Source organism: Achroia grisella, unplaced genomic scaffold (genome assembly GCF_030625045.1).
Source record: "Achroia grisella isolate CSIRO2021 unplaced genomic scaffold, CSIRO_AGI_Agris_v1 utg478, whole genome shotgun sequence".
In the NCBI taxonomy this organism is placed as follows: Eukaryota; Metazoa; Arthropoda; class Insecta; order Lepidoptera; family Pyralidae; genus Achroia; species Achroia grisella.
Window position 1 is genome coordinate 2440881 of NW_026712882.1, and position 24051 is coordinate 2464931.

Sequence of the window (24051 nt, forward strand, 5' to 3'; positions counted from 1 at the left end):
ATAAATTAAAATATTTTTAATTAATATAATAACCTCTAACCAAGTCGTTGTCTTTGACTTATTGATTTTTTCCTTAAGTATATATTTCTTAATTGTATAGTAATAGCCGATGCTATTACTATACAATTAAGAAATGTTAGGGACATTCAGGTCCCGTGCAACATAGATAGTATATAAAACGTGTGAGTTCATAGAAACGATCGTTTCTATTAAGTTTGGTACAGACTACTTAAGACATATATTTCTTACCACAAAAGACTTTTAAGATAATGGTTTTTTCTCAAACATCAATGTTATAGAGAAAAAATATCAGAGTGCGATGCTGCCCAAATTTATTTTCCGACTTTACGGAACATAAATAATGTTGTATGGTACAAGTCGAAAGATTTTCTCCTGATTAATATGTCTGAGGCATTATTCAGAATTTCAGATTTTACTTGCTATTAATTGTTTCTATTGTATGAAACAGTGTTTTCAGTTGAAAGTTCAGTATATGTTATTTTCAAGTTTGATATTCAAATTTCATACCTGATTAAAACACGATATATATATTTATCTGTTTCATATCTTAATACCTATTATTACATTGCATCCTTATTATCTCTGATGAACGCGACTGTTGACTGGTAGAGAATGCCATCAGGCATTAAATCCTCCATCTATAAGATTTTGTGCGCTACAAATATATAAATAAATTTCAACTTTATAGTTGTTGTAGATAGATATAAAATCACAGAAACTTAAATTTAGTAGAAAGCCATAAGTATAAAAATAAAGGTTTGCTTCTTAGGAAAAAATCTCTCACAAAGGAGAGAAGTATTTTTCGAAAAAGGATAAATGAACCATTCTAAATCACCATCGACCACCACTACAAATCATTTCTAAAATTAAATTTAGTACTATAACTGACTTTATCAACAACCAATTCTGTTTCTATATTAACATTCTATGCAAGAAATAAAATAGATAATTAAATTTTAATTTCTACTCGTAGATCTAAAACGCTATCTCTTCCAACATGCACCAATCAGCACATCCAAGTCCATAACAAAAAAAGCATCTTTAACTTAAAGCAATGTGGTCACAAAGTGCACAATTAATTAAACAATTAATCAGCTAATTGCGCGATGATTTGCTTTTTACTCCGCCATTTCAACGGCCGCATTCGTATCACTTGCCCGCGATCTGGACCACGAAACTGGTTCAGTTTATACCTTAAAAGATTAATTCGTACTTGACTAAAGAACGGTTATACGACAAAATTTAATACGGCTCGCTGAATACTTGAGATGGTGTATATTATAGGCCTACTTCATGTGGAGTATATATATACTCACCGTTTACTGACTGTGATGCTGTTCATATTTTGAGGTGACGTTTACTATTATCTATCTCTCCAGTACAGTCTGTGTTTGTCTGTCATTTCAATCATAACGCATCGTGATAAAGTCACCAGAAATTTATCGAGATGGTTTCAGTGGGAACCGCGTGGAGGTCAACCACGCGTCAGGTACAATTAGAGAATACGATCCCGACTAGTTTTTTGAATCCCGAGATTTCGGGATTACTAAAAGATAATACCGTATGTATTAAAATTTGTAAACTACAAATATTAATTGTTTCAATGAAATTAGAAGCAAATTTTGTTTAATATAGCTTTAAAATATTACCAAAATAAAAGTAGGACTTTTCATTGCCACTGCATTCATAAATTGCTCCCGGGATCGAACCCGGGATCAAATCCTCTAGGTACAATGCTAGTAGATCATCAGTCTACATCACAATCCCCTTTCCCCCCAACCTCCATTATGTATATCTTACTAATATTATAAACGTGAAAGTTTATAAGTATGAATGGATGTTTCACTCTTTCACGCAAAAATTACTGAACGGATTTTGATGAAACTTGAAAAGTAATATGGCTTATACATCAGAATAATATATAGGCTATAAATTTCAATTTTATATAGTTTATAATAAAATATTAGCATTCTGTACTCCTACCCTACATAAACTATATTTTATTATATTATTACTATACTATATTATATTATTTTACACACCTCTGTCCGTGCAATTTTCTTAAAAATGGGTAAAAAGTTTTTATATCACGTCTTAATCTAATGATTATTATAATGCAATATTTTCTTTTTTTTAATATTAAATTTGTAACGTCCTTTTTGTAGCAATTCTAATTTTAAATCGAATTCTTTTTTCTAAATTAAAATGGCTATATGGTTTTTATCAGTGGCCAGTATTTTCGAGTATTCTCTAGTAAGCAAGTCGGTAATACAACCAGCTTATTCCAAGAAAGTGTTAAATAAGGAACATCATAGATAATATACGAAGCAGTTTATTCTTGTACCTGTACGCAATGTTGCAATTATTCTTCAATTCGCTACACCCAAATATTTGGGAATGGGCACACTGTTTACGTCAACGATATCGCATAACAGAGGGTTTCTTACATGAGATATCGCACGTTCAAATCTGCTACCGCTTGTTAGTGATATCAGATGACAGTGGGTCATCAATTTCGCTTATGTTCGCGGAGAAAAAATGACAGGACGTAAGCAAAGACACTGTATGATATGGAAGGTTTCAAAATGTATTTATGTAATTTGAATGTCAAACAAGCTAATGGCCCGACCGATTTTTTTTTATACTACGATGGTGGCAAACCAGCATACGGCCCATCTGATGGTAAATGGTTACCGTAGCCTATGGACGCCTAAAACACCAAGGGTATCACGTACGCGTTGTCGACCCTAAAGAAACCTTAATATACTCTTCTAAAAAAACAAATGGTTGTACCATGCTAGGAATCGAACCCGCGACCATCGGAAGTAAGGCGTGCTAAACCACTAAACCACCGAGGCCGTTCTAAATACTTTTGGGGATATAAACAAACTACATAAATAAATATTCTAACAGCCTTCTGAAATTCCCATAAAATCTAAGATAACGAACTCTATTCCGTTAAAGGGGCTAACATTAAACTTAGCACCTTAAACAAATAAGGCAATAGAAAATTCTAGAGTTGCGTGCGCGCAGAGTAATTGACATAATGCCGATCAGCAGTTCGATTCTGGTGAAAATTAAAGCCGCTCACGAAGGTATGGCGCTGAGCGGGAGCTACCGGGATACACAACCTTTGGATCGTTTTAATACAACTCGACGACCTCGGTGGTCTAGCGGTGTAGCACACCACCTTACTTCCGATAGCCGCAGGTTCGATTCCTCGCACTGCTCAGATATTTGTATTCGTGAGTATGATTGTTTGTATCAGTCTGTATGTTTTCTATGTCTAATATGTATGTATTTACAAAAAAATCTATGTATTCGTATCAGTTATCTAGCACCCATAACACAAGCTTTAGCTAGCTTAACTTGGGTCTAGATGACGCTGTGTGAATTGTCTTGAGATTATTATTATTATTATTATCAACTAGCTGATCTAGCAAACGTTGTTTTGCCTCATAAACTAAAATCACTATTAAAAAGTGGGGTTTAATGGTTGAGGGATGTAAATTTGGGGTAGTATGTGTTTTAATGCTGAGGTATAAAAATAATAGTACAAAAAATAAAAATAAATGTTAGGGTTCGATAACTTATCACTTAGGTGTACGAAAAATAGATAGTAGCTGATTCTCAGACCTATTGAAAATGAGTAATATGTTAAAACCACAAGGTCCTAAGGGTACTATAAACCAAAACACTACACTCATGTATATAAGGTTTATTGGTTGTTTTCAAATACAGGTACAAAAAAATGTCATAAAGTAACTTTAGGACTTTCTACAAAACGAAACGTTAGCGAGTTTCAATTTTGTTACAGCGCCATCTATTGGCGCTGCATGCAAACAATACTATTTTATGGATTATAATCTACTTTAACAGTTTTTATTAATCTTAAACATAAATAATACTCTACACTCCGACTTATTCAACACCCAGACATATCTTCATCTACCCTAATGAGGTATAATAGCGTGAATTTATGTATTTTATGTATATACCAGTTTAACACTAAATCTTCAACCAATACATCTAGTGACGTTAATAGAGGAACAAGTTTATAAGTGAACCAATAAATCATGAAACTTTTGATCTCTAAAAACAACAGACAATTTGATTTTCTATTTTCCTGACAATAAATATAATTGGTTCATTAATTCCATTATGTTTTAATTTCATTAATTCCAATATTATTAGCCCTGTGTTAGACGTGGAAAACAAATAAAAAAGAAAGGGACAAACCGGAGGCTTTTGAAGGTGTTAGAGAAGGAAGGAAAGAATAAGCTGGAAAGATAAAGTAAGAAACGAAGAAGTACACAGCGTGAAAGAAAAGAGGCAGATATTGAATACATTAGATGATCAAGTATGAATGTAAAATCTTCTTGGCCATCTAAATATATATAACTCAAAGGTGACTGACTGACATAGTGATCTATCAACGCACAGCCCAAACCACTGGACGGATCGGGCTAAAATTTGGCATGCACGTAGATGTTATGCTTAGGCATCCGGTAAGAAAGAATTATGATTAATTCTACCCCCAAAGGGATAAAATAGGGGATGAAAGTTTATATGAAACTTTCTCAATTTTAAACCGATCGGACTGAGACTTTGCACGCAAAAAGCTACTATGACGTAGGCATCCCCTAAGAAAGGAGCGAAGCCGCGGGCAAAAGCTAGTGTAAGTATATTTTACTTTTTATTTACATAATGATTCGAAATTCGAAATTTGAAAATTATTATATACATAAGACAACAACATTACATAGATATATACAAAAGACTAGCTGTTCCCGCGATTTCGTACATGTGGAATTAAACTTTATTTTTCTAAAATAGAAGTAGCCTAAGTTACTCCTTATTACATCAGCTACCTGCAAAAAAAGTTCGGTCAAATTCGATCCAGCCATTTCAGAGATTAGCCGGAACACACAGACAGAACAAACAAAATTACTAAGATTGTAAAAATTTGAAATAAAAATACTTTGGCCACCAAATAGCGAATATAAAAAAATAAGAAAGTAATAGTAACCAAATGTTGCGTACCCCTGCGCCGTAATACAGGAGCGGCGTTCAACAAAGGCCACGTTAGTGTTAGCACGACCTGCCCCACCAATAACTAGAGTCTTAACCTGTTCTTTATTGATTCTTACTTATACACCATACGGTCATTTTGTTGTATCGATTTATTTACTACTAAGAGTCCACCCAGATTTGACACGGATGTACTAATGAAGAAAATCATCAAAAATAATACCCCGAACAATTCACACAGCGCCATCTGGTCCCAAGATAAGCAGAGCTTGTGTTATACAACTAATATAAGACAGACAATTGTTAGAGTTCACATCAATATTTTACAAAAAACCTAAAAAAAATTAAAAGAAGGTAGTTTGTGTTTAGTACTAATGAAGTACCCAATGTAAAGATTATTACAAATATTGTAAATAGCGCCATCTAGTATTTATAGACCGACCTACTACACTGACTTCGCTCTGTAAATACGGAGGTCGGTAGGTGAATAATCATCTTTCGTTGGGTGAGCCGCGGCATTCAGTCGACGAGCGCAGAGCGTGCCGGTTGTGTTTTGGATACTAAAGTGAATTGAATTAAGAATGGGTTTATCCCGGTCTTAGTTGGGCCTGGGGGGAAGCTGCAAGTAGTGAAGGTGAGTGTTAATGCATTCTAAAAGGGCCTTTTAAACCTACACCCGTGTCACAAGTTACGGGCGCTACTTGGGGTTTCCCTTGCGGTAGCCGGCTTCAAAGCCTAAGTAGTATAAATAGATTTAAAATATAAACGTGTTGGCAATTAGCTGTAAGTTTATATTGTGTTAATTAAATAAATAAATAAATAAATGAACTAATACAACAGGCAGTCTTATCTGTAAGGAATATTTTCTACAAAAGTACTAATATTATTAACACGAAAGTTTGTGAGTTACATGGATGGATGGATGTTGTTATTTATTGCTCAAATTACTAATTTTTTTACGGATTTTGATGAAACTTTACTGTACTACACCTTATACATTAGAATAATACATGGGCTACAAATTCATGCAGATGAAACCGCGGGCACAGCTAGTTATTAATATTTAAACAAAAATAAAAGTACATATCAATAAATGAATGCTATAATATATATATCGCTTTACTTATTACTTCTTACGTGGTATAATTCATCAATATACCATATGACAGTAAGACGGTGATTGTATCTCGGGTACATCAAGCCGCGGTCATCACTCAACCGGTGCTGAATGAAGACATAATACGTGGACAGTGCTATAATTAGGTGTCTCTATTGAGATTCAAATAGTTCTAATGATTGCTCTACTCCATAGATGATAATTTTGTATTTTCACTTTGGGTTATGCCTAAAGAAAAATGTCTCTCTGAGGACATTTGAGAGTTAGCGAATGTGGTCGAAACGAAAATTATATTAATTTAGCGGTTATACGTAACTTCGTTTGCATAAACTTACATCCCCTATACAAAAAATATAGTAAATTATTAACAGTAAAATATAGTATGTGTTCGTTCGTATTATACAATTTTATTCTTTAACTTCATATCGAATTTCGTTAATACCTTGTAGTATATAAGTTATATTTATTTATTCATTTTCTTTTTTTTAAAAAAGGTAATAAACAGACAGGCACTTTTAAATTAATAATATTTTATTGTATCAATAGTATGGAAAGGTTCTAGTAGAATAATAATAATAACAACTCAAAACAATTCCGACAATGCAATTTAATTACAAACTAAACAGCTTGTAGGTACTTACTACAAGTTCTAAACAAGTGATCGAAATAAGTATCATGAAATAATAATTTTCTTGTTAATATCTACATAACATAATATTGTAATTTGCTAACATAGTTTACAAGTTTTTGACTAACATAATATGGATACATATGCCAAATAAATAAATAATATAGAAAACATCCAACCAATTCAAACAAGTATACAAATGAATACAAATCTCTGTATCAGAATCAGTAGTAGAGCCCAAGAATCCAGGTCTTTTAGTGAAAGAAACGATTCCAGTATCCATACAAAAAGTTTCTGAAAATTTGTATACTTTGCTATCACGACTATGACTTTCTGTACACTTACTAATCTTTGTCCATTTGACAATAATTAATCGATACACTACATTCTGTTCCTCCGTGATTTGAAACTGGTTTCTACCAAACACTTGAATAATTGAACATTTAAAGATATTGTGCTAGTATATATACTTAATAATATGTTGATCTTCTTACTATAGGTACATATATACATATATAGTATTAATTACTATGTAGTGATGCCAAAACGATTTTTATCAAAGGGGATTACGTGGAAGTCTACCTAATATGACATTGCCAACAATAGTAACTCAGTTCAGAATTGGACTGTTTTTTAAATATATTTAGAATTTAAACTGCTGACGATCTGCTTAATGGTAAGTGGTAACCGTCGCTTATATGATCAGCATTATAGACATCACATTATCATAAGATAGCCAAGGGATATCAGGATAGCTTTGCCATTCCAGATAGCTAAGATGTCATGACTCTTATAGAATAATTTCACTATCTAATCTGCACCGTATAACCGAAACATCAACAAAGAAAGCTGCTTGGCTGAAATAGGTAAGGCTGAGGTATCCACGCTGACCACTTTTATAATCTACCCTTATATAAAATTTGTATGTTAATTCACTTGAATTATCATTTTTATTAAAAAGATTTAGAGTTAATAGTTAATTTTAGACTGGAAAGGTGATCGGTAATCATTTGGTTAGTTTGACCGTGACACACATCTCAAAAACTATAATTTGTTGTGACCTAATCCGAACCGGATGAGCGAGCGAAATTAGAATTGTTATACAGTTAATTATCTGGCAATACTTCATAATTATACTGTGTGGTGTTACCCGTTCATCATTTATACTATATATATAATGATTGAAATATATTATATATCCATTAACAAATAAGTTGTTATGAAACTAAAACATTTTCATAAAATATTATTTACTTCTATATGTATAGAAAAAAAAGTAAATACGCAACCGATTTTAATGCAGTTTTAGCAATAGATAGAGTGATTCAAAAGGCACATTCGTGCGAAGTCGGAGTGGGTACCAAGTTGGCAAAAAAAACTAGGTACATATATATCTAAAAATTACTACGTTTCTTAGTACTACTTTATTAGTACAACATATTTATATGTTTAATCCAAGGTCAGAAAATATATAGAAATTGCAGGGAAAGTATTATTATATATTCTTTTTCCTATACAAACTGTTCATACGTCTCAGACTCTAGATATCTAAAACTAATGGACGTTTCTTAATATTACTACATTTTGAAGTATTTGTAAAAGTCCCAAAGAAATGTTCAAAAGTTAAAAAAAAATATAGAAATTGCAAGGAAAATAGAAATAACAAATTAATTTCCAAACACATCATACTTTTTAAACTGGGTGCGTTCAGAAATTAATTCTACGGGTAGAGATAATGTTTAATTCTGAGGCGGTACGAAGATCAGCGGGTCAGCTAATTTGCGAATATAAAAAACAAATACCATAAATTCAAGTAAATGTCTCGACATAATAACCATTATATTGTGTATATTAGCTGAATATTCATAAATCGTACGTTCCAACACCAAATATGGATTTCATTATGCGATGTTATCGAATACGTTTGCGAGTGGTGTCCTTAACATTTGGTTAGTCTAGATCTATAGGAAATAAACAATATATTAATGGTATTGTTCACGCCGTAAAGGCGGCGGAGAGGGGCGGAGGGGGTGACCCATTTTTTTTTTAGGATTACTCTAATGAGTAATCCGAAAAAAAATCTGATCGGTCAGTATTAACTGTAATGATGTATAAATGAACATACATTCATTTTATTGATATCCAATCAGTCTAACCATTACCCCATCTAATTTAAACGGAAATTGAATTTATAACGGCCTGAGCCGAGGTTCGAACCCGATATCCTCAGACTTAAGTAGTAATCGTTAGGGAGGAGTTGGCCTTCAGCCACTCCACAAGTCGGATTTCGGTTGGATTGCCATCTGACCGGCTCGACCGATTTCTATACAAATTTATATGCATATTCAGTAGGTCTGACAACCCGTACAACCATATCATTCTACAGCCCTAAATGATAAGACAACCCTTATCATTTAGGGCAGTAAAATGATACGATAACATTTTTTTCACCCTAACATTTTGTTTATGTTTTTATAATATCGCATTAAAAATATGCACAAACCTATTCAGCACCTTCTCTTCTATCACCAACCCTTATTTTCTAATAGCAATTTTAATTTATATGCCTAATAAATATATAAATAATAATAACTTTTGCAGCTAGTGTTACTTTAAAATAAACATCAGATTGCTGACTAACACTGTACGAGAGAGTTAGATCGGCCGCGTCAGATGTATCAACAATGCAGCAACGGACGCGCAGATATGAACCATTCCTGAAATGCCACTAGATAATAATAGTGTAAAGGTTTAGACATATTAACGAACAAATATTTTGTAGCGCGGTTCTTTTACATTTATTTTATAATGGCTGACAGCGATCAGTGTAAGAAGATGACCCAAATAATAGGAAGGCAAGGTATTACAAAGATTTTTTTTTAGTTTTATGCATATTTAGATATGAACCATATCTGAAATGCCACTAGATAATAATAGTGTATTTTAAATATTTTGAACCGCGGTTTTTTTTTAATTTATTATATCTTATATATGAAATTCTCGTGTCACAATGTTAATTACCATACTGCTCCGAAATGGCATGACCGATTTTTATGAAATTTTATATACATGTTTAGTAGGTCTGACAATCGGCTACTATTCATTTAACAGCCCTAAGTGATAAGGGTTGTCCGCCCCTAAAATTTTTTTATTATTGGGATATTTTTGTATTAATTATAATGTGGTATAAATATATACAATCCTAAACTTTCACATTTCTATCACCAACCATTGTTTTTTATGAACCATTTCTGAAGCACCACTATATAATAATAGTATTAGGGTTTAGACATGTTATACAACAAACCAATATACAATTTTGAACCGCGGTTCTTTTAGATATTATATAACATCCGTCAGCGATTAATGTATTATGATAAATGCATTATTTTTTTATTGGTTTGTTGATTACATAAATTGGTACAAAAGATGGACTTAATATTAAGAACATTAATTTAATGGCCAAGTGGTTTAGCGGTTTAGCACATCTTAATTCCAATGGTGACGGGTTCGATTTCCAGTACAATGCATTTGTATTTAAGAATATTATTAAATATATCGGTCTGGGTGTTTTTATGTATAAATATGTATGTATTTACAATAAAAATGTATTTTTGTGTTTCTATCGGTTATCTAGCACTCATAATACCAGCTCTGCTTATAAAATTCTTATAATTTAAGTTAATTTTGTTCACCACGAATATGAATGAAAATAGATGTTATTACTATACGGTGGTGAAGTATTCGGTGAAAGTTTGTGGTAGGCGAAGACGCGGGTAACAGCTAGTGTTTTATATTATTCATCTTTAAATGTGTTTGTCACTTAACTTCTCCTAAACGGCTGAAAACGAAATTAAGTTTTGGGTCCTTACAGATTCAAAAATACAATTGGAGCCGGTATGTAAGTCAGTTTTCCAAGCAAGACATCTTCTGCCATATTTGTAAATTTTTTAAATGATCTTCCAGCCAGAACGACGTCTGCCGCGTCAATATTTTTTTTAATATATTATTTTTATTAAATTATATGAAACTTCTACCTTTACGATCCAATACAGCTGAGCCCTTATACTCATGGGCAATACCAAAATTAGCCGCGACAAAACATCGAGGAGTGTGCGCCGAATAAATCTTCCCGATATGTCGCGGCCGCTAGGTGGCGGTTCGATCTTGATAGGCCAGTATAGGTGCGCAGGCGCCGATGTGGCTATCTGATCGCAGCTGGGAGATACGCCCGTTAGATGCCACTTTTATTTCGTTTTGTTACACATTTCGAAGCTCTTTTAGGCTGTAATTGATTTGTTTCAATGCTCTAACTAAACAATGAGTATTATTTTGTTTTTAATTTTTTTTATACAAAAAAAAAATAATGGAATGGTGCACCCGCCTGCGCTAACGGTTTACGCTGGCGGGGCACCAGTGGAGGATGATAAGATGAGCATGAGGTCAGGTTAGTTAGCCCATCGTAACAAATTCAACAAGAATTTATCACGATGGTTTCCAGGGGAACCGCGTGGAGGTCAACCTGACATGGTACATTGCTAGCAATGAGATCGTCAGTCCACATTACTAACAATCCCCTTTCTTCCCAATAATGGTATTTGTGCAGCTAGTGTTTAGAATAGAAAATCCTTTCTTCAAATAAACTTAATTTAAGCACTTTTGAATAGTCATAACAGTTTTTCTTAATCTACCGCTCATTTTGAAAGCTGTCTCATCACAAGAATAACGAGCAGGAAACTTGTGTGTTACTCATTTAAATAATCGTTGTAAGTTTTGTAAAACACAATTTTTTTTCTTTTTAATTGTAAAATATTACATATATTCTTAGTAACTATTAAAATAGGTGTGATACCGTTCGATGTTTGAAGAAATTACTTCTTCTCGTGATGAGTTTGCGTTCCGAATGAGTGGTAGAATAAAATATGACTATTCAAAATGCTATTGAATTGATAATAAATTTATATTATTAAGGAATTAAACAGTGATTATTTGCTCACCGACCCCACTCAAAATTTTGTATTTGTACTTTAGCTGTATGAGGGCGCCACCTACGCTTTTACTTACCATCTGTTATCTCTTGTAGTAGTTTCTTGTAATCATTCGTAGTTCTGTGTCATTTTATTGTACTTCAAGTAATATTGATTAATTAACTTTTGCCCGCGGCTTCGCTAGCGTTAATTTATCCCTTAGGGGTGAAATTTATTAAAATCCTTTCTTAGGGGATGCCTACGTCATAGTAGCTTTATGCATGCAAAGTCTCAGCCTGATCGGTTTAAAATTGTTATGAATGCAAAGTCTGAGACTTTTAATTGATTGGTTTAAAATTGACAAAGTTTGATACAAACTTTCATACCCTATTTTATCCCCTTGGGGGTAGATTTAATCAAAATCCTTTCTTAGCGGATGCCTATGTCATAACATATATCTGCATCCCAAATTTCAGCCCGATCCGTCCAGTGGTTTGGGCTGTGCGTTGATACACCACTACGTCAGTCACTCAACTTTGAGTTATATATATATTTAGATATAAGAAATTTTACTGAATTATAGTGTTTAATATCTCAAAACAATAACTGGTTGTATAAAGTTTATTTGAATAAAGATTATTTCTATTTCTTTAAATAGTTACATTTCTCAGTCTTCTCTACATTTGACGGAATCGATGGTCGGGCGGTTTAACACACCGCTTTAAGAATGAGGGTCGCGTGTTCAATTCCTCGCAACGGTATAAACATTTGTATTCATGAGTATGATTGTTTGTATGAATCTGGGTGATTTTTATGTATATGTTTATATATACATATATATATTGAGTAGTAGAATAAAACGCGACTATTAAAAATTGCTTATTTTAATAAAGATTTATTTGAATAAATATTATTTATATTTCTTTAAATAGTTACATGTCTTAGCCTTCTCTACATTAACGACCTCGATGGACTGGCGATTTAGCACACTTTACTTCTAATGGTCGCGAGTTCGATTCCTCGCATGGTATAAACATTTGTATTTATGAGTATCTGATCAGTCTGGGTTTTCCCTACGTATATATATGTACATACATATATATGTTTACTGCATTCGTCCGAGCCACTTGAAGCTCACCTCAGCGGCGTCTCATTAACATATTTACATTTTGTCCAAAATAATTACCGGTTGGTTACCACTGTTAAATAAATGTCACATAATACACACAACGCACAACTCCGCCAATTTAATTATGACACGTTATTAAATATAATTATTTTCTCTTTGCATACAATTTTTATGTTTTATTATCTGTTGCAATGTACTTTGAATTAATAATAATAATATTCTCATAAAATCTGTTAAAAATCTCTAAATAAATATACAGAATAATATATGCACTTTAATTGTGTATCTATTCTCTTAAACTCTGTTAAAAATCTCCAGTTTCCAATTAAATATACAATAATAATGTGTGTATTTTAATTGATTATTTATTCTTTTAAACTCTATTAAAAATATCTAATCTCTAATTAAATATACAGAAAAATATGTACACTTTAATTTAGTATCTATTCTTTTAAATTTTGTTAAAAAATATAAATTCAGTACATATTCTCTTAAACTGTGTTAAAAATTTCTAAATCGAATATCTGTTTTGTTAAACTCGGGTAAAAATCTCTAAATTTAATATCTATTCTCATAAACTCTTTTTAAATTCTCTAAATTCAGAATTCATTCTCATAAACTCCATTAAAATCTCTAATCTCCATTTAAATCTCTAATTAAGTGTACAGAAAGAACCTCAAAACTTTGTATTTTGCCCGATGGCATCAGTGTGAATGCGTGGCACTCCGCGGCGGACGCTCGCCGGCACGTTGCTCCCGTTACGACCTGTCTATTCCTGAGATGTCTTAATAAATCTGCACCATCTTTGGATATAATGACACGATTTTTTGGACGGTGACCGTTCGTGGTGCAATCTCAATTAGTGCGATATATTTTCTCGTTAAAATCTCCCGCGCAAACGGGCCCTTTCGGCTGTACTGTTGCGCAGAAAACGGTTTGCCTATTTGTTGCCTAATTTCGGTCACTTATATTAATTTTGTTTGTAATTGGTATTTCCAATACCTACTGGAAAGTCAGCCAGAAATAAATATTAAAATAGAAAATTATTTAACTCTACCAAGAGTTTGACGACGATCTTGAACTTCATAAGTCACGATTATCTCTTTTCAGGGAACATAATTTTATTATAATTATTACAACTTTGGATTATTATTTCATTTTAACAATGCAATAAATATTTAAATCAGTATAACTATACTATAATATAATTAACATAAAATACGAGTACAATCCATGTTACTCGGTGTTAAGGTTTGAAGACTAAATGATTCTTTTACATCCAATTAAAAAAAAATGAGGTTCGATGATGAACTTATAAAATATTAAATATTTCTTCTCTATACTTTTAGTTCAGTTATATAATAATTTAAACTGTAACACTATAGTTCCTAACAGTACAACGCTCAATAATGTAAAGCTCCCATTATCAACACTAACGAGCTACATTTCTTTCTGCCGCGTAAACATCCGACTGTAGGTACGGCTGTATGTGAGAATGCCTGACACGCGGACGTACTGAAAAAGTAATGATTTGTGAGACGCACTGTGACATTATTCCAATTAAATTGGGTGACAAAAATCTTGTCAAAACGAGAACAGTGCGCGTCGATATACAAATTTCCATCTTATAACTCTCTATAGTAAGGTCGCTGTTTGATTGATATGTCGGCACTTTGATTGAATAGTGTCAGAAACGGAGCGAAAGGGATAATAATATCAATTAAATCTGTTAAGGTTTTATTGTACTGATGCCATATTTGTATAGCCGTGGTACTTTGTGATTACAATGTTTATCTCGTATAATTGTATACTTAATTTTGAATTTCGAATTCATTTACTCATCAATACAAATTTACTTTTTAAACTTCATATCATTTTAAAATTTTGTTCCAAACGACAACTTTGAAATTGTTTCAATACAAACTATTTCTATTTTGAAAAAAGAACTGGACTCCTACATTTAAATTTATGTTCCAAAGACAAATTCTGTATTGTTTTGTTTCAAAATAAGACTATATATGTTACATTTTCATTTTCGCCAAATAGTTCTTTTTTCAAAATAAATACACTTTGAAAAAAGAACTATTTGGCGAAATACATTTAAAAAATAACAAAAGCAAATGAAATTCCTGAGATTGTAAAGTCTTAATTGACTTGAATTCAGTTTCTAGTGTTATATTATAACAAACTTTTCGTAACATTTAGTATATCTTTAATTCTAATCGATTAAAACGAAAAAAATATGTTAAGGCCTCTGTTCTATCCTGTCGCAGGCTTATCTAGATTCTAATATATTCCATACTCAGAGTTTTCTAATTTGAGTACTGTTGCTGGCAGCTTGTCTATCATTCTTTTTATAAACTTTATATTTTTTATACGTCACTTTTGACTATTCTATATTGTTTTGTTACTTCTTGCTGTGAGCCCTTTTGGGAAGAATACACATTTTTGCTAATATTTGGATTTTATTAAAATAGTAGTTGTGTTCCCGCTCCAGTAACAAGTACCAAAATAGTTAGAGATATTTTGACAGAAATAAGATGTATATCAAAAAGTAACGAACAAAAATGAGTTATATTACTACCAAATAAGAGCTACTTAAAACATTAAAAACTGACTTGTTGTCATTTGTTAAACGAATTTGAACTTTACTGGTATATGAATAAATTTTAATATTTACAACAATAATAGTACATGTTGAGGAATTCTTTTGAATAATTCAGTGTAATATAGCTACTATTGAACTACTGTTTCATAACTGAATTCAAACGTTTGCTCGAATGGATGTATAAATATTGATTGACCATAAATTATAGAAACTTTTATATGAATGACAATTAATGCAAATTAATATAAAGTAACAATATCCATTAGTGGAGATCGATTTAAATAATTGTAATTAAAGAAGCTCAGGTATCAGGAACTTCATCAACAGCCTGTAGATATACGAATAATGTTGTATTTTTTTTATAATAATTAGCTGACCTGGCAAATGTTTCATATGAATTAATATCGCTATATAAACAATTGGTTAAAATTTTGAGGGGAAAAATTTTGTGTTGTTTGAATTTTTTAATGGCAAATTTTTAAGGGTTATTCACCCCGAAAAAATATATTTGGACCAATTATGTGATTCACCCCAAAAAAATCTCCTTTATCACTGAATCACCTTTATCAATTAGAGGTATTAAAATTGGTCTATGTCCACTTCTTAGACCTGCTACTAATATACACAAAAATTGATAAGAATTGGTCAGATCGTTATGGAGAAGTTATGTTTCAAACACGATTTGTAAAGAAGCATTTAAAATAGGAAGCAACAAAGAAATAATAATGTTAATATATCAGATGTTTTAGTGTTTTATAAATAATAAAACTAGTTTATATAAAGGCACTCACGTTTATTCTCTTCAAATATATTAAGATTTGTTTTATAAATGTAAAAAAAAACATATATAAAAATATCGTATCACACTGATAACAACAATTGAGTCTACAAACCACTAAATCAGTACAGATTATACATTAAAAAAATATTAGACATTGTACAAAATAAAGTGTACAAGTTTCGTTTACCGCGGAATTTATTATACATTATATTTATTACTTAATAAGTCTTTACGTATATCTGAGCAAAATTATTAATTAAAAATATACATATTACATTTGAATTGTGATTGTAAAAAATATGACACTAATTTCTAATAAAATGGCACGTTACAGTTAAAACGTAGCAAATTGTATGTAATGACAGAATACATTATCAATTAATATTTTATACACCAATTCGAGGACGACCGAATATTGTAATTAAAAAAAAAGTTTTAATTACATAATTTACAATTTACAATTTTGTACAAATTTATTACGTATACGAATATTGCGACTAATTTGTACATTTTAATTTATTTCATGTATAGAACACCTATTTTAAAATTCGAACGTTGTCATCGAATGACATTTTTGATATTTGTCGACAAAATATCCATTCTATTATACATTCAAACAACATTAAGTACTTATTATGCTGATTTTATCTATGATCCTATTAAACAATAATACACTATCAGTTTGAGCATCGTTAATAAGGAAAAATATTATTGTATTTAAAATCTCTAAAAAACGAAACAAATAACAAAATAGTAACACACAAGCAATTATACTAATTTATATCATAAATTACAAAAAAAAATATCTAATCAAAAATTATTACCTATAAGAAAATGACTCAATACACTGGCCTATAAGCTAATCAAATAAATACTTATACAATTTTTCATACAAATCTCCTAATATTGTACAAGAATTGTCTAAAAATATTTGTACACATAAATTTTGAGCTTTACATCACTGGCCGCTTATCCCGGTATTTATAACTAAAATGGTAAAACAATAAACTGGCATAATTCGTGAACTACTGGCATTAGTAAAACTAAGGAGTAATACACTCCTTAGTTTTACTCCGCATTTCTGAACGCATGAATAGACATATTGTTATAAATAAATTTACAATGTGTACAATATATTGTACAGTTTAAACAAATTATATTAATACAAAATACACAATAACAAAAACTTAGTTCTTGTACATCTGAAATTCAATTCAAACTAGTTAAGAATAAAAATCACATTAATAATATTTTAAGTGCGTTTGAATTCTGTACTATAAAATGCCAATATCATGCTTTCAGAATTTCACAACTTAATTTTCAACCTAATTATATAATACTATCTACAATAATAAAAAAAATAACAATACTTAAAAAAACTGGTAGCAAGATCAGGTAATCAAGAAGAAAGGAATGTACAAGTTACTTAAATACTGTATGGCAGAGTATTACATTAATATTATAAAATTTTAGCACTTTCATTAATTAATACTTGCAATTACAATATATACATATAAATAGAGTAACAACATGGCTCCATTGACTCACGGTTAAAATAAACGGTACATGCTAACTTTCATCCTGTCATTGGCACTTCTTCAGTTCGTTTCGGAACTAGTGACAAATCTAACGGATTCTTCATTATATCTTTACTATTGTCATCCCCAAGATCGATCCGTAACTCTGGCTCTGAGTCACTGACTTCATCGTTCTTGGGACTTCTGTATAGAACTGCTGTTGATTTGATTGATAGATCTATAGGTTGGTCCTGCTCGATCGCCACTCCTGCAACCGCTGGAGAATGTAACAATGTCTCTCCGCCGTTATTCCGATTTTGCCAATTTGTAATCGCTGGTGGCACTGACCTCATCATATTCATGTTTGTTGACAAAAAGGGCCTCGGGGAGAAACTTGGGGAAGCTGATACTGGACCGAATGGCGAGGATGGAGGCATCGTTGATGACTTCCGCTTCCTTACATCCTTGTTTTGATTTCTAATCGCTTGTAATCTCACATCTTTTTCACTGCACGGCGAAGATGTAGGTCTGAATATACTTAAACCGCTAGTACTTCTAGAACTATTATCATCTTCTGGATCAGCTGATGATGCACCAGAATCAGACGGTGATACGCTTTGCCGCGTTATATCTTCTGTATAATGATTCTTCTCTGAATTTTTATAATATTCTGCTAGTGCAGCTGCCGGTAAAAGGTTTGTGGGCAGAAAAGATGGATTCATAGACGAATTGAACGTAGGTGGGGATTTATTTGTTTGTAAATGGTTGATCTGTTGCTGCTGTTGCTCTTGTAGAAGACAGTGAATCTTAAACCAGTTGGATCGTCTCCCATACCTCGAGCCGGACTTGGACATACCGACTAGAAGACATTTCCGTAATCGACACGCCTTACACGCTGTTCTATTCTTCTTGTTTATCACACATTCACTATTGTTCTTGCATTCCGATATCGAAGATATGTTGTTGTACGTTCGCCCGAAGAATGACTGCAACAAAAGAGAAAATCGAAATATTAATAACACGAAATTAAAAAAGGGCACACGCTACCCAACAACGCCGGACCGCATTTGGATATTCGACTGCATTAATTTTGCGTAAAATATAGACAGACTTCCGTCGGCATCGCATAAGGAATAGCAATTTATAAGCGATGCTGTTAAAAAGAATCATCCGTGGTCCCATTCAATTCGCTCCGTGCCTGCTCGGAATTAAAAATTACATTTTTCAAAAAGTCATCATAAAGAGCACAGCGAGGCGTATTAAAATCTGGGTCAGCACGAAGAAGGCTGTATCTCACACTTAATATTGCTGAAGTGAGTTCGACTCGACGCGGGTCCTGTTGCGTCTCTTGACATAAATAATGGGGGTCTTTCGCGGATTTTTAAATAAATTTGGAAGTTACCCCGCTGCGAGCACTCTCGGCCCTCTTCTTTCTCAATTAAACTCGTACGAAAGCGTAAAATATGTGATTGTGCTACAGTTTCACTCCATGCCGTCGTGTGGTCAGTACACTTTCAGCAGTAAATAACGATCTGTCCCATTATTTGGGATTATAACAATATTTTGTGTTGCAATTTGCAGTTATGGTCGCATACCTTATTTGAATATTGCGTACTTGTGATACGAAATTAAAAGCCAATATCGCTACGTATTCTAATTGCTCTAAGAGAAACAGTTATCATTATCATATTTAAATTAATTTAGTAGATTTAATCGAATGATAACCGATCTGTACGGTTGTACACTTATATAAAATGGTCGCATAAGTCAAATCTCGATGATTTAGATGCCAAAACGGGCAGTAACTGTCAACACCCAAAGATAATATTTATAGCGTACATAAAACCGGTATTTACCTAGAAAATGACGCAGGCTAATTTGTCGCAGCGAGGTTTCCAACTACTTAACTGTAACAGTATCGTCATAGTGTGCAATCTTTATTTGAGGCACAGCACGACACAGTGTGCCGTGTGTAAGTACGAGTATGTAGTGCTGGTAAATCGAGGGAATTTCGCGAACGTATGTGAGTCAGTAGATTAGAAAATGCAGATAAGTCCTTCTTCCTTATGGGCGCGGATGGCGCGTTACAGATATCTCTAATTGAGCCGTAGCTTGTTGTGGAGGCCGTACGTGACTTGATTTGCTTTTGTTATGCAAAATAATGATTTAGTAATGGCACTGACCAATTACACGCCGAGATATGACCCGAGGATGCCCGCGTGTAATGTATGATAAATTTATTCATGCTCTCGCATATACATTGCCTGTATTATTTAAAAAATAAAAACGTTATTGCGGTTAGCGATTTAAAAATATATTTTTGGAAGGAAGTAGAGTACATTTTAATGTATTTTTTATCATATTAATTTAGCCTTATCGTCTATTTGGAATAGTATGATGTTTATGTTAATGACTGAGAGTATAATTCTGTATAATACATCCGAAGAACTACCATTGCCATCAAATTTATTGCCTTATTATGTATCAACAAATAAATCTGTTCAGTTATTACACTAATTATTTATAAGTATTCTCAATATAAGTAACTAATATTATAGTTATTGTTATAGGAACTCATCATTATATAAATAAGTGGATAAAACTTGTACCCCTTTCTTCGAAAATTGCGGCAACGGACTATGTAATATCAAACACTTATAGTTTATATAAAGAAGGAGTGCAGAATGCAATTTTTTTTATAAATACGAGTATGAATAAAAAATACATTACACACACTACCATATATTTAACATACACAAGAAATGTCAAACACAGTTACATTGTACAAATTGTACAATCTAACACAAAATAAAATACATAAATACAAAAACATAAATAGTTCTGCATATAATAAATAAATAAGAATAATGCAAAATGAAAGGTGGTTATTATCATGGCATTTTTTAATTCAAATGGTGTAATTCTTGTTACATCGTATATTCCATTTTCGTTTTTCAAATACAGTTATTAATTGTAACATTATAAATTTTATATCCGTGTAGTTCTCGGATATTCCATTTTCATGTTTCAAATACAGTAGGTAATTCTGTAGTACGTAATTCTGAAGTTATGAATGAGGTTTTACAACAAAAAACCAAAGTCTGTTATAAATCTGCCTGAAAAAAGATTTAAATGTCATATAAAATACTTCCTTTGCAAAAAAGCTTACTATATAATTGAAAAGTTCGTTAACGATAATAATGTTTTTATAGAAAAATTTAAAATCCATAGCACTGACAATATCATCTGATTGCACTAATAATGAGTGCGTAGCGATTTCTATGTTGATTATCGCATGCCTCTTACTTGTTATACTGTATTTATATATATAAAAAAAAACATCTATTCCAAAGATCAACACACAAGTTTCTTGCTCATTCTTCTTGTGATGAATCTGCATTCCGCATGAGTGGTAGAATCAAAATATGACTATTCAAAAGTGCTTGTAATGAGTCTATTTGAATAAAGATTATTTCTATTTCTATATCTAGAATAGTATTAAATTTTATATCCGTGTATTTCTCGGATATTCCGAACTTATGAATTAGAACAGTACAAAATTTTATATCCGCACCATTATTTTTATGTTACCATTGTTAAATATAGTATTAACATTTCAACATATTATTATTTTTGCATTTTTATCGCCATGAATAAATTTCCGAGTGATATAGTTACATATTTGGACAGTTGTTTCCGTATTATACTCATAAAAATGATGTTTTTATTAACACATATATACAATAATTAAGATAATCCTAGTATTTACATAATTATTTAGTAGCAAAATATTATATATTTGCAAATATATAGTATATTCTGATTGTAGCTATAGTGTATTCTATTTGCACCCACGCATGTGTATTTGAATTTTAGAATACAAAAGAATATAAATTAGAAAGCAGGAAATCTCTTATAAATCCATCAATTATGTATATATAAGATAATATTTATTGTTACTCTTGCCGGTCTCGGATGTATAGCGGTTTAGCACGCCGTTCTTCTTTCCGGTGGTCATGGGTTCGATTTCTTGCATGGTGCATACATTTGTATTTATGAGTAGTATTGGTCCAGACCAATACAAACCAATACTCATAGCCAATAATCATGTATTTTATTATTAGATATTATATATTTACAAAAAAATGTATTTAAGTATTTATATCAGTTGTCTAGTACCTGTAACACAAGGTCTGCTTAGCTTGGGACTAGATGGCGCTGTGTTATTTTCTTAGGCAATTATTATTATTTTATTTTCTTCGAGTAATATGTATATATATATACAATGAGTATACGTTATACATTTTTATGACATACCAGCTGTTACCCGCGTCGTCGTCTGCTATTTTAGATAAAATATCGCATATTATGGGTTTTTGTATAACGTGTAGTGATTATTTTTGATATTTCTTAAAACTGCGTATATGAGTCATATGGCCAGTGCCATCTTTGTTTCGTATAATATATTCCTATTGATATAATAATTCACTACGAAAATTACTATAATCTACGACAAGCTGTCATTCTGTCATCCAAAAACAATGTGACAAACTTCCAAAGAATGTCACCTGCGTGGGCGCAGGTACGGTTCCCACGGACTTACTGGATTCATATGAAATAAAACATTATAACATTTCGTCTTCTACGTACTCGTATTGAGATTTCCTCGATAGTCTATTGGATAAACAAGGTCAAGCAACGTTCGGCTTGGTCATCAATTGGATGGGTGATCAAGTAGAGTACTTAATGAACGCGTTTTTGGAAACATATAATCGTTATTATAATAAAATTCAGTCTTTACTACATTATTTATCATTATTAATTTATTCATATGATTTCATAAATAATGTATTTCCAAGAAATATCATTTGTACGAGGTAATATTATGAATGTAATATTTCAATCTTTGTTACACGATCACGCTTAAGAAAATATGTCTATTTTCTTAAGCGTGATTTGGATAAAATTTGATGCACAGATAGATCATAGCCGAGATAGGATCTTTTAATCCAACTAACTTTTTACTAAATTTTCTTTAACCATTCTAATGCTGTTGTTTGCAGCTGGAATTTACAGCATCATCGAACGAAATTGAGCGAGTGCAGATGACACTCCAAACCCGCGGAAAGTCTTATAGAACGGCTGAAGGCCAACTCCCGTAGATTGACACGACTTTAATCTGAGGACATTGCTAGGGGTTCGAATCTCGGTTCAGGCCGTCGTAGTTTCCATCCCTGTTTAATTGGATGGGGGATCAGAGGGATAAGACTGATTGGATACGACTCTTCCAACATCGCGCGTGGGCATTTCCGCGTGATTTAGCAAATGGTAAACATGTTACCGTAAGGTTCTAGAACCTTCGGTAACTCATTCATCTATTATAAGTCATTCATTGAATGAAATGAATGAATGTTTATGGATTTATGAATGGCTCTTAATATTTAATTAAATATTTTAATGAAATTCTATAATTAAATATTAATTAGCTTTATAAATTAGTCGGAAATGAATAAGAAAATAAACAGACAGTTTTTACTTTGAGGTCCGCCGGGCCATACGTCTTGGTTAATTGTAACCATAAATAATAAAAATCAGGTATGTATAATCTTAGTAGATCATATCAATCATAAAACTAGAACCTTAATAGTGTAGCGATGTAAATATACCGCCTCGGCTACAGATGGTAGCGCGGTCGATGCTAGCATACTATAAAATTTGTATGTATCTTTGTACGGATGATTTTTTTATGTTATATTGTTATACTAGATGTTCCCGCGACTTTATCTGCGTGGAATTTAGCTATATTTTTCTAAAATAAAAGTAGCCTAAGTTACTTTATGTTACATCAGCTACCTGCCAAAAAAAGTCCAGTCAAAATCGATCTAGCCTTTTCAGAGATTAGCCGGAACAAACAGACAGACAAACAAAAAATGTCATTTTGGTGTATGAACCAATTTATATTATATTTATAGATAAATTTTACTATCATTCATGTACGAGTATGTTAGTCTATAAGGTATTTACAATTTGGGCCTTTAGTTTTTTTATTGGGTTGTTTGGGCTATTGTCAGGTGCCTGTAGCCCCTGTAACACTGCGACCTGCATAGATCTATTGTCCCCCCCTTTTTCAGAGTTACCCGTCAGGGACAAGAATTAAAGGATATTCTTAGATTATTCTTCTAGTTTTTATCTCCTCAGGATAGTGTTATCCAGTAGCAAATGTAGTAAACTTAGTCAACTCAGGCCCTTATT

The 24051-nt window shown here is 32.1% G+C and overlaps 1 protein-coding gene across 1 annotated transcript in view; it reads right to left on the bottom strand.

Moving 5' to 3' along the window:
- Positions 1–17459: 17459 nt before the first annotated feature.
- Positions 17460–24051, bottom strand: part of LOC131845648 (protein embryonic gonad-like) — a 65587-nt gene continuing 58995 nt past the window's right edge. The window contains exon 2 of the mRNA XM_059194736.1: positions 17460–18785. Within this exon, the coding sequence (XP_059050719.1) occupies positions 17859–18785 (927 nt within the window). The 3' untranslated portion in view covers positions 17460–17858. The remainder of the gene's footprint in view (positions 18786–24051) is intronic.